This window comes from Seriola lalandi, unplaced genomic scaffold, assembly GCF_002814215.2.
Source record: "Seriola lalandi dorsalis isolate HSWRI2012SDOR001 ecotype SW California unplaced genomic scaffold, Sedor1 jcf7180002054692, whole genome shotgun sequence".
In the NCBI taxonomy this organism is placed as follows: Eukaryota; Metazoa; Chordata; class Actinopteri; order Carangiformes; family Carangidae; genus Seriola; species Seriola lalandi.
This window is the reverse complement of record NW_019525245.1, coordinates 3,881,413-3,900,246: the sequence shown is the minus strand read 5'-3', so window position 1 is coordinate 3,900,246 and position 18,834 is coordinate 3,881,413. Positions and strand designations below refer to the sequence as shown.

At 39.8% G+C, this 18,834-nt stretch overlaps 1 protein-coding gene across 2 annotated transcripts in view; it reads right to left on the bottom strand.

Annotated features, from left to right (window-relative positions):
- Positions 1-18,834, bottom strand: part of chchd6b (coiled-coil-helix-coiled-coil-helix domain containing 6b) — a 52,491-nt gene that overhangs the window by 11,057 nt on the left and 22,600 nt on the right. For both annotated transcript variants that reach the window (XM_023423732.2, XM_023423733.2), the window contains exons 6-7: positions 13,750-13,820; positions 3,967-4,102 (exon numbers count right to left, since the gene is read on the bottom strand). In XM_023423732.2, coding sequence (XP_023279500.1) covers positions 3,967-4,102; positions 13,750-13,820 — 207 coding nt within the window. The remainder of the gene's footprint in view (positions 1-3,966; positions 4,103-13,749; positions 13,821-18,834) is intronic.

Here is an 18,834-nt window from a genome sequence, read left to right as displayed (position 1 = left end):
AAAAGAGAGAAAGATAAATTTATATTCAAGAAAAGCGTGAACCATAAGTTATCAACTTCAGACAAAGATTAATTTTGGGGGGAAAATACAGCATTCTCCCTTTAATCACAGGGAAGAATGCGTCTGCTTTAGAAAATCCTTACAAGCACATACAGATAACAAAAGAACAGAGCTTTTAAGCTGTCGGGAGGTTTTCACCAGGCTAAAAGCTTTTTCGTCTATTTAGTAGTCATGTTATTGTTGCACAAAGCTGAAAATGTTGTGTCTTTTCTAACTTGCTCACTATTTCATCTGCCCATGAACAGCCAGTTTATTCAGCGTGTTAGTTTAAACAAAATTGACCTCTTTCTCTCTGTAAAGTGCTTCTTTTTTGGAGTATTATTTCTGTCCTCCAATGTGGAAGAGAAGTGGCCTTACAAAATTAAGGAGGTCATCTATGTCGGCCTGAGCTACAGTAATGGAATTCAAAAAATATTTGTTCCTAAAAAAAAGATCCATCATAAAAAAAAATAAAAAAAATCTCATGTTACTTTAAAGCATTTAGATGGTAAACTGTTTATTATCTGGCCAGTTGTTTTAATAATATTTTCTGACTACAATGAATCAAAACATGTGGCATTTTGCTATGTCATTCTTCACTTTCCATGTGCAATACAGACAACAGATGAGCTCATGCTAGATGAATGTAATTACCTCCTTGACATAAATGATCAAACCTTCTGTTCCACTTTTGGAATAAGCACAGAGGCACCCATGTTGAGCGAAAGGTAAAACCTCCATTATTAAACAGTCTCAACCTTAACAAAATGCTTCCTCCGGGGTCTACAGAACATAATACTTCATAATGAAATATGATGCACTGCTCTCTCTCATGACTACATGTGCAGTGCGTATTGCTCCCTGTTGACCCTTAACCACCTGCAGCAATTCTAAAACTTTTCCTAGTTAAACTCTTGTCCAAGTGCTCTTCTTTGCCAAGCTGCTGGCTCTGTCAGATCCATTTATAGACAGGCAGACTGGACAACTGCCTGCGTGTCCAGAGGGGTCTTGGGACTGCCCACTCATTTCTTTTCATTAAGTCTGACTGATTGGGAGCCTCTGGTGGCACCGTTACTCGTCTCCCCTCTCTTTCTGACCCAGTCTCAGTCATTCCAAGGTGCTATTTGAATATCCACATTTTTAACCTGCATTAGTAAATAATTCCATAAAAACTAAGAAAATCTTAAGTTCTTGACATAAGTCTTGAAAAGCTTTTTTTCCAACTGTATGATTTTACATGTTTACATGTACATTTATGTCACCCATCTTCTTTTTCTCTGTGGCTTCTTTATGCCCTGCTACTTTCACTGACCCCTCCTGCCTACTCTCATTGGGCTGCACATGATTCTGTCCAATCCTTGCCTCTGGCGTTAAAAATACTGTAAATGAACCGTGAGACCGTAGTAGAATATGGATGCAAGTAATTATAACAGCAAGAGATTCAAGTAAAGTCTGACTGAAGCACTGGGATCAAGGTTTCAGCTCTTAAACTACAGCACAATATTACAATCAGCTGCTGAAGTTCACTAACTGGAAAGGGCTTTTCTGTGAATATGTGCATCTCCTAGCCAAACCTAGCTAAGACCTAACAGAGCTCCATGGCCAGCAGTGCAGATCTGAGCTAATGCACTGGTTAATGCCAGTGATAGAGGTTTTAATATAGGAAGAGGGATGCATGGAGGATGGGAATTGGAGGGGAAAGAGATGGATCAACAGTGACAGCAGCATGAAAGAGTCGTGGATGAGGAGATAACACACAAGATGCCTGGATAAGTCAGAAAGAAAGAGGTGATATTTGATGGATGTAGTTTAATAAGATACTAAAATATGATTTTTTTTTTATTTTCACACTTTTATATCTTAAATCTAGGAACATTTATATGCCTCTTAAAGTTTGAGCTTGGGACATAGCTCTTCAAAAGTCTTAAAGGTCAACCTGAAAATCCCACCCTCTTCAAAAGAGTAGCGCAGGTCACTCTTCAAAAGCAAGGTTTAATCTCTGTTAGATTATCCCAAGAAAGAAAGGTTAGACAGAAAAGATTTTGGTGATAAAATGCTTCAGATCACGACTTTCCTTCTCCAACCATTTGAAATAAAAAAAAATAAAAAAAGGCCACAACTTTTAGAAATATAGGAATTCCAGGCAGAAAAAAACATTTTATCATATGAATATAGTTCAAAGATATTTAGTAGTTTGGTGTGCTGTACCAGAAATTGAACAGTAATTCTTATTCTCCCTCTAAAGTCAACCGTAGAGCGGCAATGTCTGGAATCCAAACCACTTATGAAAAACTTCCAATTTCTCTTCAGAAGATAGTGTGAGCTCAGAGTCTGACCTGTCTGTCTGTTTTCAGCCCAAAACACTCACCATGTTCGATACAATATCTTTTACTTTTTCATTTATTTGCCCTTTTACTCACTCAGTGCCCCCCCCTTTCTTTCTGTCTCTGACTCTCATTCACACTCACTCTGTCAGGGATATGCCTGATTGAATCGGAATTAAACAAATGCCTCACATTTTACAAAGAGAAAAACAGCTTGCCTCTACTCTGCACTACTACCTGTTCTTTAAAACACTCACAAACTGAATTTATACAGAACATGCTCACCAAACACTGACTCCTTTACAAACAAATATACACTGTTTTTTTCCCCCAAAGGGCACCGTCCCCCTGGCAAATGGATCTTTTGAACCAGTTTAAAAAGAGCGATTGCTTTTATTTTGAGCTTTTGCCTTGCTTTTATCGACTGTTTAAACTGCCAAATTCACCAATTGTTGTTTTGTCTTTTATCTAGTTTGGAGCCATATCAGTGTATTTTGTCACGATAATAATGTGCAAATTGCTCCATTCATTATTGTTTTTTGATGGAGAAATTGGGTAAAATAAGCACTTTGTAGATAAGCGTAGGGTCTGAACACTATTTGCGAAAAGCATCAGCAGAAAGCAGAAGGCATTTCAAAGCACTGAATGCTAAAACTGATTTTAATACACTAATAACGGTGTAATCTTCCTATCAGAAAGTTCCAAAACACAGTCTATGCCTGGTGACTTATAAATCCACTCAATAAGCATGTCTCATTGATTTGGCGTCCTGTTTGAAGTGTCAAAGTAACCAACATGCAGATTACAATTCTCAGAAGTTAACCGATTTGGTATAAGGACTGAAAGGATTATTTGTCTCTTCACCTTTTTGTTCCACTGTCAGACTCACTGTCAAGCTCCTTCCAGGTCTGACTAATTAACTGTTATCCTTCTATGGTTTTAAAAATAAAAGACTGCAAGCAAATTAAAAAATGTATCTTTAAAGGAACGGGAGCTACACAAATACTTTGGCCAAGTGTGTCAATCAAAGGGAATGAGCAAGGAGTGATAATGGCAAAGGAAAAAAACAAAGGGAGTGGGAAATTGATTTAAAGTTGGGAAGCACAGTGTTACCTGTGACACACATTCAACATTCACATAAACAGTTTCCCAAAGGTTGAGATTTTATTTGTGGTAGTGGGTGGTGTGTGACTGAGGTAACCGAGGTAATTTTCTGTAGCTACAATTTACAGATCTACCCTAAACGCCTCACATCTATTAGACTATTGGTGGACGCTAGCTGGGCGTCTGCTCACAGCGAACCCTCTAGTCCCCGCTCAGTTACTACAGCACACACAACTCAGACGTGTGTGTGGCCAAAAATTAATTTGAAAAGAGTGAAATGAGGTGTACTAATGAAAGATTTACCTAAATTGAATGAGAAACTGAGTGATTTTATCTATCAGTGTGGGTCTTAATCAGAGCCCTACGTATGGGGAAATGCTGACACATATTACAACCTAACCCTCCCACAAAACCAAGCATTCACACAACCATCCTGTCCACAAATACTATTTTCTTCATTCTCTTATGCACACACATACTGTAAATAGCCCTCGCCTACCTTTTTAGCTTGCTGGACACAGGTCATGTACTGTTTGGCCAGGCTGGAGCAGTGCAGGGTCTGCTGTGGATTTTCTCTGTAGCACTGGAGCACCTTGGTCTGAAGTTCAGTGCACACAGACGCAGCCTGCCGGGGTCTAGAAGCAGAGGGTGGAGAGGGGGATCAGTGTGATTATAACACAGCAGTACCAGCCGAAAACATTTGTTATGTGCTCGAATCTCTTGGCTGCAAACATCCTGTTGTTCCTTTGTGACTCAATGGATTGCCTGTTTTAATAGAGCCTCATGTTTTAGAAATGAAAGCAGTAGTTTTGTACCAGGTGTTGCTACCCGTTATTCAGTATTGCCTAAAAATGTCAACAAAAGAGAACTGACTGATTAGTATTCTCCACTGTTGATTCTTTGTCAGATATTGAGCCATACTTCCTTTAATGACATTAAATATTTATGGGACTCTAAAAAAAGGATCACTAGTCCAATTGAAATTTCAACATCAGGTTTGCACAAATAAAAAGACAATAGACCAGAACTGGCTGCTCTAAATCAAGACACAAGGTACAGGTGAGTAAACCTTACTGACTCTTCAAGGTTCAACTGAGTTGAAATTGCAGTAACAGCAGCACCAACAATTTCTGGTTTGTGTCATTAAAGCTTATGATGAGCAAAAGAAAATAAAACACTTGAGATTGTTTGAGGTTTGTTTTAGCTGCAGTTGGAGTAGCTAAGATAGTTTCCAAGGCTTCAAGGTGCAGCCTGTGGAGACACATGAATTATGCATACACAAAGCAGCTTAGGAGTCAAAGTCAAACTTTCCCTTTTCTTTTTATCTTACTCACACAAACAGTACATGTGTGTAGACAAAAGCACACAATCACATCCACACCCACAAAAACACACAGACACACACACACACAGACACACACACACACACACACACACACACACACACAGACACACACATACAGGTAGTGAATGCTAATCCTACACGAGGGTAATCCTTGAGTGCTCTGTTGCTTGTGGTAATTTACCTGCTGTTGTGACAGAACTCGTAACTGGGAGGATTGGAATATGGATATGTACACACACATGCAAATGCATACACACAAAGACAGAGACACATAACTTATCATTCACAGTACTGCATCCTGCACAAGATCTCATGTACACATAGCCGACTAGCAACAAAAAAGAACACAACAGAATAAATAGATAAATCAAATAGAATAGAATACAGTAGAATAGAACAGAATAAACACACACACTGGTTCATTCAGCAACTGTTCTGGGGCTTTCTACTATATCATGTGATCTTCATCCACAGTTTGCCCAGTTGTCATGTGATTATATGTTCAAATGTCTTTTTTTAGAGCCCCTAAAGCCATTCTCATTTGTGCAAGTGCAAGAATAAACGTTTAACCTCAAATTTGAGCCAACATGATTAAATAGTTGAAGTGTGAAAAAAAAATCCAGAAACTCCATCTGCTGATGATGATCATGTGTTGTGATTGAAAGCTCCTGAACATCAACATAATGGTACTTATTGAAGGATAACTTTATGAACTGCTGCTTCCAAGGTCAAGAATGAACTTTAAACCCCAAGTAGAATAGAATAGAATAGAATAGAAGAGGGATCCTGTACCTCTCTCTGCTCCCTCTGTGTGACACTTTATTGTCTAAAATTTTGTAGAGTACAAACCTTAGTGAGACATCTCAGACAGCAGAAAGGGTGACTTGTCAATTTCTTTCTTGACATAACTTGATATAAATGTAAATGTATAATGAACTTCATGTTGTTATCCTGCAATGATAATTTCAGGCTGTATACAAGACTGTACTGCGGAAAGAGCCAGAGACACAGAGACAGAATTAGTGTTTGGTTTGATGAGGAATGAGACGCATGGCTTCATTTGACATGATGGGACATGCCTTTTTATTTTGGGAGGCTGACCACCTGAGATTCACACACACACAATGGCTTGTGTGTGTGTGTGTGTGTGCGCGTGTGCGCACGCAGACAAGATAAACTGTACACATGGAAAACTGTGGGAGAATTTCCTCTGCACTGGTGTGTGTCTTGTGTAGTCTCAGTATGTGTGCCCATGTGTGCTTGCGTGTGCAGTGGAGGGTAGAGCGACAGGATTAAATAAATCACTGACGGAGAGAATATTCATGAAAAGGGAAGTGAATGCAGCCAGGGAGAGAGGGAGATGGAGAGGGGGAGAGAGAGAGAGAAAAAGAGGCAGAGAGAGAGAGAGAGGGAGAACAAACATGACAGTGACATATTAAATGACAAACAACCCTCAGCTCTCATGGACAAACAGTAACCCATTGTACCTCTGCCATGTCATGTGGTGCCACATCACTTTGTGCTCAGGGTGGCAGATGAATATTAGTTCTCTTTGTGTAATGTTTTGCTAACGGTCAGTCAGATGGGCCACTGATAAGGTCTATATAGTACACACATGTTAACAAGAATAGACAAGTTTTAATCATGTTAAAGCAAGTTGGATACACTCATCTGAGGAGCTGGCTTGAGTTATTATTAAAATATCTAATAATGTTATGATACTGTATATAGGATTTGGGGCTGAATGTCTCTCATTCAAATTAAAAAGGACATTATGTCCACATGAGATTGAAAGGAGAATTTGCCATGGTAAGCCTTTTAAAACAGATGATTTGCATACACTGAAAACAAAAATGGTGTTGTTGTGTTAGTCAGTTTAAAATCTGTTGGGAAGAGTTTCAATCACATGATTAAAATTATACAACTGGTTGATGTTTGACTTTGCACTCTGACAGCTGGTTGGTATTCTGAATTACTCCCTAAGAGTAGAAGATAACAGCAACAATAGCCCCAAGGTATTAATCCAAGCTCAAGTTAAAAAAAAAAAAAAAAAAAACTCATTCTTTTCTCAATTCAACAAGAGAAACTTTCTGATAGCAGGAGTGTTTTAATAATGGAATCTGAAGCAGAAAATTGCCTCTGCTAATCTGCACCAACTGCCTCGTTTGACTGAAATTAAAGGTGAGCTCTTATTAGAAAAACATTAGCCGCCCCAGCTAGTTTGATAGCTAACTATCGCAGGGAGAAGAAGCAAAACAACACTCCAACTGCTTTCTGCATGTGACATTTTGCATAAATACGTGCAGAGTTGGGGGAGAATGATTTAGGCTCAAATCGTTAAAGTTTCTCATTATTTTTTTGTCTCACCTTGGCAGTGTGTGGTTTTTATGAAGAGAGCTCAAGTTCTGCACTACTGCAAAGCGTGACATTGGGGAATAAAGCAATAAGAAGAAAAAGGAAAGATCGTAAAGGCGTAGCATTTTATTATTCTCTGTGTCTAAAGTTGGTGTTGTTTGTGTTGGTGTTGGTGTTGGTGTGTGTGTGTGTGTGTGTGTGTGTGTGTGGTGTGTGAATGGTTATTAATGTTTGATGACAAGGATTTGGGTTCCTTTAAAGCAGCAGCCATGGCATTGTACTTTTGGTTTTTAATATTACGCTGAGTGGAGGGGAAGAGAAGAGAGGATCAAAGATGTCATGGCTGGGGTGAGATCAAAAGGAATGACAGGTCCTGCATCTACGTATTGTTAGAGGCTTTGTAAAGCTTTCATGATACTGCCGTAAGGATAACATCCACAACATTATACTTCAGCAGGCAGAAATCTTACTTTAGAATCATATAAAATCAGAACTACAGATTTAGTTCATAAAGCCTGTGAGGGACTGACATAACTCAGTAGCAATGATTATTCTGGTAGTCATAATAATCACTTATCCCACCTTTGCTAAGTGATGCAGGACTCTTAAATCCTAAACTCAAATGTCACAATATGACAACACCCAAAACCTTCACCAAATTTAATCTCAACTCCACTGAAACACTTACAAAGTCTCTGTCCTCAAATGGGAATAGCAATCAAAAACAACTACAAGTTATGGACTGAACACAGACAGAACTCCGCCCGTATCTTCATACGCTGACAACTGAAGTGCTGAGGGGAGATAGGAATGTAGGAGAACAATTCGCACTCTGTTAGCCCGGCTGATTGATCCCCACCAAACTCACTTTGTGGGAATATATAGAGAGAGAGATGGGAGGGGATAAGGAGAGTGTTTCATTAAAACAGGTGACATGCGGGAACAAGATAAGGTGCACATGTGCACGTGTGTTTGTGTGTGACATCTCATCGCTGATAACTTTTCAATCAGGAGAACTTGCGGTTGGATGACTCACTCGAGTTGTGAGTGACATCGGGTGAGACATGCTCTTTGGAGCGTTTCGCTGCTATCACTTCCCATCACTAGCCTTTTTATCATCAACAATTTCAATTCCAGTTTTGTGTGTAATTTAATTTAAAAGGTCCTTTTCTTTAAACAACTTCACTTTTCTTTTGAAAAAGTGTTGCTTTCAAATCAGTAAAGCACAACAAGTGTAGTGAATAATGTACACACATTATTTTTGCACAATAAAATGCACTGTTATCACATTAATCTCTTCCTTTGCTTGGAGGATACAGTATTACATATGGCCTGCTGCATGTTGCACTGCTTGGCTGAATATATACAGTGTGTCACACTATGGTAGACTACTGTGTTTTAAATGTCCCTCGTCCCTGTTTGAGGTCCTGTCGTCCTTGTAGCAGTGGTAGCAATACACAAAGTTACACATTTTTCCTATTATAATAATAACTGCGATGTCCATGATCAGAGTTGACATGGGATCCACTCCGATCCATTCAGTAATTGCATATAAATACATGGATTGATATCAGGGCAGATACTGACATTTATAAGTCTGATCCACAAACTAATACAGTAACTTTGTCAATTTAATTATAAAAGACTGTATCTCCGCTATCAGTCACATTCATTCAGTGTGTGGGCTGCTGAGTCAGTGTTTACCACTACAGCAATCCCTGGCCTTACCTCACACTTCCTTCCACACAGTGTGGTATGCAGAATTTAAATTTAGGAAAAAGCACTGTTATCGGATTGGGAATCAGTATTGGCAGATTCCCCTGAGGTAATGTATCAGAGTCAATATCGGGGGAGAAAAAGTAAAATCAGCCCACCCCTGCATCCTTTTTTACTGTAATGGCAAATAGACTAATTCTGATTCTATTCACATCAACAAAATAAAAACAATGGCTTGATGAAAAGCTGCTGTTAAATGCAGCAATGAAAAATGTAACCCATTAGCCAGTGCTGTCCTGTTAGGAGACACCTGTCTAAGTCTTCACCTGTCAAAGTGCAGAGACCAGTAAACCTGACCTACCTGTGAATGTGATCATTTGCAGGAGTGTGTGTGCGCGTGTGTTTCTTTATATTTTTCTTCTTTATCTCTTTACAGACAGCCAAAGAGGTAGAGTGCGCGAGTGACTGTAGCTTTCTGTCTTATTGGTAAGTATTTGTTGGACCACAGTGCAGACAGGCCCTGTCTCTAGTAATGACTAGCAGTCTGCTACTTTGGGGGGCACAGAGATCCTCACAGTAAGCTACCTGTCTCTTTCACTAATTGGACACGCTACCCACATACACACAAGAATAGACACACATACAGAATAAAGTAGAAATAACAAACCCACATGAAAGCAGGCTTTTAACCACAAACTGTCAGCATTTACTTCATAGTGAATCCTCACACAGACATCCACCTGAGGTTCACTTAGTTTCTGTCTTTGCTAACACTTTGAGAGTAGCAAGGTTTTTTTTTTAAGAGGATTAATGGATTTTAACATCTTAAGGTAAGCTCAGCTGCAATGTTGTGGGTCTCTTGGGTGAGGTATTTTTGGGGAATATGGGTAGTCTCATACCCCAAGGCAAGGTTAATGGATGAACTCCTCTAAAATGCCCCATGTTGTTGGGCAAGGCAAGTAGCAAATGGCACCAGATAATGTTTCACCACTCACTATGTCTCCACTTGAGAATAATGTTTTGGAGAGTGTGATCTCTTCAGTGTAGGAAAAAAGGGACAATGTCACAGTGAGCGTCCATCTTGTTGCGTTGTTATCAACAAAATACCCTCCTCAGGTGTAAGAGTCAGCTTTTAGCTTTAACTTGCAAACTATGTAGAGCCGGTCCTGAAATCACAGGTTGGTAATAGCAGCCAAAGTGCGAGTACCGTCAATGTCAATAAACAACTGGAAATGACTAAAAGGAAATCGGAGCTGTGGAGTCCCTTATAACTTATTCAGACCACTGTGCCTGATTTCCATATCCCCAAAAAGGGTTATGGGGCTATGTGGTTTTCCTACACTCCTACCAGCAGCCAGTCATGGTTGCTTTTATCAAATTTGAAACCTCTAATCCTACGCGTCATCTTCTCAACCACTGACTAAGGTGATCTCCGTATAGTCACAGCAATATTGAAGGTGCTCTAAGTCCTCACTCTTGCAGTGCTTATTAGCTACTTATCATTTTGGTTTTGTCATTCTCTGGCTATATTTGTGGCTTCATCAGCCAATGTGCTGGCCTTCATGTGCAACAATACAACTACTACAACCAAAACTATCCAGAGGAAGAAGAGAAAAGATTCCAAATGACACAAGTGCCAGATAGTTTTACTTGAAAGAGAGAAATTATTTTTTCAGCTGACCTTTTAAGCTCAATTAATTTCCTTTTCTTTCTCATGCCTGCTAAGAACATGAAGACAGAAGAAGAAGAAAAAGAGGCTGAGGGCAATAAATACAGGCAGACAAAGTTAAACCATGGGCAGAGACATAACAAGTGACTGAGACAGAAAATGATTCTAGAATTAGTTAAATGAGACAATCAGAGAACACAACTGGAGACAGAGACAAAATCAGAAGAAAAAGACATACTGTAGCTACATAACACGTTGGACTGTGCTGCAGCCCCCCCTATGGCTCCCCCCTCCTTTTAGCAGTTGGTAAATAGAATAATTACTGGGTGGTCAGTGTAGTGTGAAATGACAGTGTGACCATGGCACAATGAAACACTGCCCAAATGCTGACAGAACATGACGAGCACATGACTGCCTGAATACAAAGTGTGCTTGTATGTGTGGCAGAGATAGAAAGTGAAAAGGGAGTGGAAGTTTGTGTGCACACGTGTATGTGTGTGTGTGTGTGTGTGTGTGTGTGTGTGTGTGTGTATGCATGCAGTGAGAAAATAATGGGCAACACATTATGGCAGGACAAAATGCTATTCCTCTGGCAAACTCGTGCTGAATTGATCTTCTAACCTCTTCCTTGCAGCTGTGAACAACAGCAAATCCTTGCTAATGTAACCGTTTGGACAAAATTTGGGACTTGAATTAACTGCTGCTGAATTCAATGGACCAGGTGCATAAGGATGGCAGTGTCGAGGATGAGGTCACTGCCCATTAGTGCAAAGCTGGCAAAAAGACCGTATATCTACTTTCTCCTCTTGCTGTTTCTAGGGATGCACTAGACTGACTACATCATAATAATGGCAATAATACATCACTATAGAGAGGAAAATGGCATGCAATAAAATTTCTAGGACAGATTTGAAGGTTGCCTTTAAATGGTAAGGCACTTTAACTTGTTAAACCTTACGATGCAAAGTAACACACTGATGCAACAATGTGTAAACTGACACTGTTTATAACTTCGTATCATTTCCCAACTTGCTATGAACAGACATTTTAGTGATGAAGTAGAGAGTTTATTGGGAAATAAATTACGGCTGCAAATAAACAAACCCTTTAATGAACTGAGCCACTAATTTACTCTACCTTTATTATCCAATGGAAAGGTCTTAGACTATTCAATTAAATGTGTAATATCCGTATATAAATCACACACTGCAAACAGGTGAATGAGGAAAAAGTGCAGTTATTTCATCATGATTAATCTTTTCAGACAGTTATTAAAATATCAATTTAAAATGTACTAATCAAGCCAATAATAAGTGATTACTTTTCTGCAGGGAGATTTCTCATTTTTCAATTGTGTTTGTTGGGTTCCAGGTGGATCTCATGTGACTTTGTGTGCATGTGCAACTAAAAATTTAAATTAATGCTGCTGGCAGTAGAGGGAAAATTAGGTGGCTCTTACATTATGGTTTTTTACAGGTTTTGTGTTGGAGATGCTTAATTCTAACTGGAGTCCTGGTTGTAGTGGTGTACAGTAAGACATGCGAGAGAGGGTAGAAAAGCAAAGTCTTTATGTGTTAATGAAAACCAAAAGGTGAGGGATGAGAGAGAGAAAAAAAAAAAAAAAAAAGATCTGGATTAATTAGCCATCTTTCATCAGTTTTGCAATAATCATTGCCATGCACGTGGGAAAAGGGAAAATGAATGGCTTTCTGACTAAATTGGATTCGCTGAGCTCTTTGGCTTTGTCTCCTTCCAAAAAGGGGTGAGAATGGGTGTTATAAAGGGGCGTAAATTGGCAAGGCCCACACACTCCCAGTATGGAGGTGATTCAGTGTTGACTCAAACTGACATGCTTTTTGACAGCAGGTGAGGTCTGAACTCTGTAATCCCAGAGAAGCACCTCTGCTTCTAGCGAAATCCTGCTGTTTCTGTTTATTTAACAGCAGAATGGGGCCAAGTTAAAAGGCCAAGTTGGTAGTGGCTACAAGACAGATGATAATATAGAGGTGTATCCTTATTTTAAAAAAAAAGACAAGGAGAGGATGATGATGTCAAAATCATAATACGCATTGGCCAAAATGTGAAGAGTCCCTATATGCCACATGAATGCATCCATTTTTATATATTTTTTTTTTTTTTACAAACAATACATGAAACCTAGCACCCATTCACAGCACAGAATGTTAATCAGCTTTAGACAATTCAAGTTGTCTCTCCAAGCACTGGAAAGAACAAAGAGGAATAAACACAAAGACAATAATACTCTCATATATTTAGCAATTTTCATTTTTTCTTTGCCATATCTAATTTTCAGATAAAGCCAGAAAAAGAGAAAGAAAATGGTTGACTTAAACAGAAACAAGAAGGAAACAAAGACAAAATAAGCAGTGAGTGAGATCTATTAGGCTATTTTAGTGTAATGTTCTCAGAATTAATGAAATGGAAGTTAAATAAGTTAAAGTGGGTCAAAATATACTGCACTTAGTAGACAATTTGACAGTACACCTCACAGTAGCCATATAGCGTCAATAATAATTGCATCAGTATCTATTGTTTTACAATATGCCTGTTATGACAAAATTACATGATAAAAGCTCAAAACTATCTTTTCCACATTGTGTGAAATACTTATTTCAATAGATCGAAATCCTAAATTAAAAATGCATATTTTCTCAAGTATTTTAATCTCTCATGCTGGAACAGTTTTACTGATCGTTCATCTGGAAAATGGTAAACTTTGACATGTTAATTTGAGAATTTGTCACAATACTATTATATGGGACACGAGAAGTGATAACAGTAAATTATCGCCCAGCCCCACCACTATGTGTGAAAAACAATGTTTTTACTGTCAGGCAGTTGCAGGAGGTGTGGCGTTCACATTAACAGGAAGCCAATATTGCAAAAAGGCTTCACACTCTGGTCTCTGCTCACATCTGTATTCTAACAACTGTCTGGACTTCCTGCTTGGCAGAGCTGGTTTCTCTCCGTTATCCAAAGTTCTCAGACTTTGCTTCAACTAACAGATAATTTACAGGTGTATTCAGAAACCTTTTTTTTTTTTTTTTTTTTGTGCCTACGATAGGCTCGTAAAAACATAGTAGTACTGAGGCAGTAAGGGAACAACAACGTAATGACTATGCTCAATGGTTCTTTCCACAGTAAATGGTGTTGTAAAGCTCATTCACAGTATTTACCGGATGTGAGCCTCAGCTTTGGTAGCTGCCTGGTTGTACTGTTCAGCCGTCTCCTTGTAGTTGTCAAAGTTCTGCAGGCAAAGAGACAAAGAAAGGTGTAAATCAATTCAGGGATATTTTACAGCTCTGCAGAAGTTCCACTTCACTTTATACTTTGAATATAAAGAAGGCTGCTCAGACGTATGCTGCTTGTAATGATATGTGAACTTGTTTCCAGGCTTTAACATTATTCAATTTTCAGATCACATCATTGTCAGAGTCTTCAAATGAAGTCCCACGAAGCTTAACAACATGCATATCTACATAATGTTACCACAATTACAAGATTTTTTACCTTCAGTTCAAAATCTAATAAGCCAGTAATGATAACCAAAATGTATAAATCACCACCTGAAATGTCACATTCGTTAAATTAGAGACCTTTGAATTTTATAGCACTGCTTACAAATCCGAATGCCGATGGACTGTTGGTACTCCATAATGTTTTATTTCATGCGATACACAGTGGCATTTAAACAGCAATTACTACACAGATGGAGCTCGTGCCTAGAGGGCAAGGTCATATACAGCAAACCTTTACTTTAGTAATCAGTGGTCACAGTGTTAACTACACTGCATCATGACCTGAGTTGCTTACAAGGTGATGCACTGGAAGAAGTCATGAGTATAAGTAGTTTAGAAAATGTATAAGTTGCGTAGTATTTCAGACCACGGTACTGAGAATGTGTTTAAAATCACCAGCACTGTGAGATGAATGATCACCTTACAAGCTTTGCGTATGAAACATATGAAATAAAGTTTGTCTAGAATGCCCCAAACACAGGGCAAATCTCTATCACCACCCTCTCATACACATTCTCTTCGCAGTAATCACCATTTTAAACCAATAACGGCAGCGCACATGCTTTTACTTAATTATTCCCTATATTCCCAATAGATGGGGTGATAGGAGAGGAAGATAAAGTGAAGTGACTGAGCAGGGAAAGAGATGGGATCAAACACAAACCTCCTCCACAATCCCTAGCTCTCTACTCCTCCAGTGCCCCCTAGTCATTTTCATATCTCATTATTTCACGTTGATCCACAGACATGCTTTTCCTGATCTGAATGTCTGGTGTTGGAGAAGACTCAAGCAATGTCATAGGCATCTTTTTCCTTAATCCTTTCTGCTAGTATTTCCTACAATGTAATAATCTGCCCCTTTATCCTTTCCTTTAAAGAAAAAATGGTAAAATAGAAGTTATAGTATCCGCCCAGTCTATGTCAGTTTCCATCATTACGAAAACTGCTGCAGTTTATTGTTTGTTGTTATTTCTGTATATAACTTTGTTGATCTCATCTCATGCCATTTTTGGGGAGATTTTTCAGGCTTTGGCACAGGAGGATAGCATCCTCATTCCAAATTCTGCAAACAAAGCTCTGATTGGCACATTGTTGAAAAAAAATGGCAAAATGGCCGTAAACAAGCTATAGACAATGTACATTAGAGGAGAAATTAATAGTGTGACCATTTCCTGTTTACCTTTCTTATCTGAGTTTGTGTTCCATTTGACTGTCACGGTAATTCACTGTGTGGAAATGCCAAACATTCCTAGGTGTAAGGCTTTATCCCTGCCAGTTATGTCTCCTGGCTGTGTTACATTGGATTATCTAGGGAAAGGACTCAGGATTAGACTCCTGTTGCCACTAAATCTCCCCAATGCCAACGTGTGGACTAGGCATAAATACCACACCTCAACAAGGGGGTAACGTCTGCGGCTCCAAAGACTGGAGGTGAAGTATACGTCATCCCAGTATCATGAACCTTTGGAGTAAAAGACAGCTCCAGAGCTCAGAACTCCTGCTCAGATGTTTCATTAATGTACTGAGCATTAAACATAACCAATTAATGATTCAATTTGAAAGTGCAATAAACCAAGTCCTGGATTCGGGGACAGTAAAGAGACAGTAAGTCTGACCACAGGAGAATAATACTTTGCCTGGCTCCGGCGGAATATGAGGTAAGAAGTTAGCCACACGTTAGCAACTTAGCCTTTAGCCTCAGGTCAAGGGCTCAGTGGGTACACTCAGAGGAAAGCTGAGCTGAAACTTGAAAGTCTGAGGTTGCCTTGTGGGACATCCTGTGTTTGAGCCAAGATTAAAAAAAAAAAAGACTCAACAGGGGTTTAAACCCAAGGGTGCCTCAGATTATGCAGGACATAGAGAGTATGGCACCAGCAAGTGAAGCACCAAGGAGGTGGTTTAAAGGTAAAGTGCCTTGTTTGCACCCTAACAAGGCCAAAAGAGAGTAAGCTAGAGCAGGGAATGTAGTACAAAAGGAACTGGTTGATTGAAAATGTGAAAAAAAAACCAACCATCAGCAAAACATCCATTTTCAATTTCAAACTCCCATGTAAGGAAAAAATGTCTGCCAAGTGTACCTGTCTGGCTTTGAAGCTAACAAGAGATTTTAATATTAGATAGTACCCTTGGTGACTGATGCTCTACTACATACTGTAGGGTTGCAACAATCATCCATAAAAACTATGAAAATCTTCAATTTAATGGTATGCATTGACAAAAATGTGAAATTGCCACTATCGCTTGAAAACAATGCTTTGCAAATACAAAATGTTGTCAATGTTGCCAAGTCACACATATTCTCTCTGCCATGAATCCAACACTAAAACAGAAACTTGTAAATCATGTGCTTTGGAGAGATTATTGGGTATCTCACAATTTGGAGCTTCTTCTAAACGGGAACCAATTCACATCTCCTGCTCTGGCTAAAGAGTCTCTACTGTCTCTCTAACAAAAAACACACACATGCAAACTAACAGTCAAACACTCTGTGCTATTAAGCATGGAGACTATAAACAAGGGTAGTTTGTGGTTATGGGAGGGACGTTGTAAAAGTACAACTATCATGTCTCTGCTCTTGCTAATAAAACAGGGGAATATGGGGACAATGAGGATAATGGAAGTGTGAAGACAGTGTTTGGACTGGCAGGGTCAGCTTATCCTGTTAATTTTGGGGGACTGCAAGCCTGTGTGTTGTTTTTATGTGTATCAACATGTTTTTTGTGTCTATTGACAGAACAGACCCTGAGCAACAGCCCCAGCTCGGCTCTCATGACACCAGAGAAGTGGCAGCACTATCACTGGCACACATACTCTGAGCTCTTCCCAGCCATTTGCACCCATGGGGACAAAAGCCCAATGTGGAGAGACAGAAAGGGGGGGGATGATAACTCTCAATGGGGGAAGGCAAGGTTTTGGGGGTGTTGGAAAGGCTCATGGAGGGGATTAGTGTTGGTGCACGTGTGCTGCATGTGTGTGTGTGTGTGTGTGTGTAAGCTTGCATACGTGCAGGTGTGTGACTAAATCTGTGTTTGTATTTGAATGCTTGTGCTCAAATGATCCTTGCATGCACACTCGTCTGAACACCCTCCAGGAGCTGTGGATTGAGATGGGCTGATGTCAGGATTTTGAGGGAGGGGTTGCTTCACGCTCTACACTTGGACGAAGGCGGATTAATTTTTTTTTTTCCAGACGTAGCAGTCAACAAAGGGGAGAAGAGGGGATTAAAAGAGGTGAATTTTAAACTGAGACTTGTTTACAGAGTCACAGGGTATGTTGCCACATGAAGACAGATATACTCCACCTGTACACTGCGCACAGATTAGAGGGGCTTCCACAAATAAACAAGAGAGAGAGGAGAGGAGAGGACTGGAAGAGAGGAGACATGGACGATGTAGTGGTATGTTTGGGTTTGTTTCACTCTTGGGATGTCTTCTATTGGGTGGAAGAGGGTAAATGCTAAGTTGTGCAGCGGATTGGTCACTCTATCACAATTATTTCTGAAGTGACAGCAAGCGGACAAACCTGTCATAATGACCAAACACACACACACACACACACACACACACACACACACACACACACACACTTTTCTGATTTGCACCAGTGGTGGACTCGACAGCATCCGCAGCCTTTAGACAAACACAATAGTCTGTTATCATAATTCATCCCTACAGCAAACTGGACACCACAGAGAATGTTTGTGTGTGTTTTCATATCGGTAATCAGCCACATACGCACATACGCACATGGTTACACACACAATTATAAGCCTATTTGAAGGGGCTGCTGCTAAGCCAGAGTAAAATGTTGATTCAGGGGAAGATCACACACCAATTACCAATGGATTCTCCATCTAATCTGGCTGTTCTTACATTTGATTTAAATCTCTGATCATCAAGAGACCAAAACAGAACTGCATGTGCATGAGAGCCCGCGTGTCCGTTTCTGTAAAAGAATCAATATGGTGGTATGGAAGAAGCTCTGGTGTCTGAAATTATCTATAGAATAAAAACACAGACCAGTATTCATACTAACACAATTGCATTCATCACCTTAAAGTCTCTGCTTTGCAATAATACAGTAGGATCTGATACAATATGGGATAGATGGTGAGGGTGGCCCGGATATAGCAATGTAAAGCTTTCTTCACATGCTTGGATCATTATTTATGTGAAAAGTGAGACATATTACTGTGTGAATTTGTGTTTTGCATTTATGTTTATGACCTGTGTCAGCCACAATTCAACTTTTAAGTGGCCATTTATTTCACCCCAACTGGAATTTGCCACAGGTATGAGAGAGTGAAAGAAAGAAAGATAAGCAGGGAAAGGAGAGATGCATGAAAGGAGGCCTGGATGAATGGAGTGCTAGATGGGAAAATGAAGGAAGAGAAGAAGGGAGATGGACGCCGGCTCAGGATAGACCGTCTGTTTAATGCTCAGTCCATATAGCCTCTTTATCTCTTGCTCTCAGTCCCCCTCTTTCTCACTCCCTCATCCGCATGCAGGTCAGCTGCGAGCAAGTGAGGGGTGAAAAAAAGTGATAGAAAAAGGGACTGCGGCGGCGAGCGGAGAAAGATAGAGCATCCTCCGCTCTTCTGCCAATCAGTCTCTTCCGTCAAGCATTGCAGCGTATGCTGCTTGCTGTATGGTGTGCAAGGGGCTCTCCCATTTAACTTGGCTATGTAAAAGGTTTTCTCAGAGGCCTAAAGGAGGCGAGTGCCAGGGACTAGATAAGGTCCTC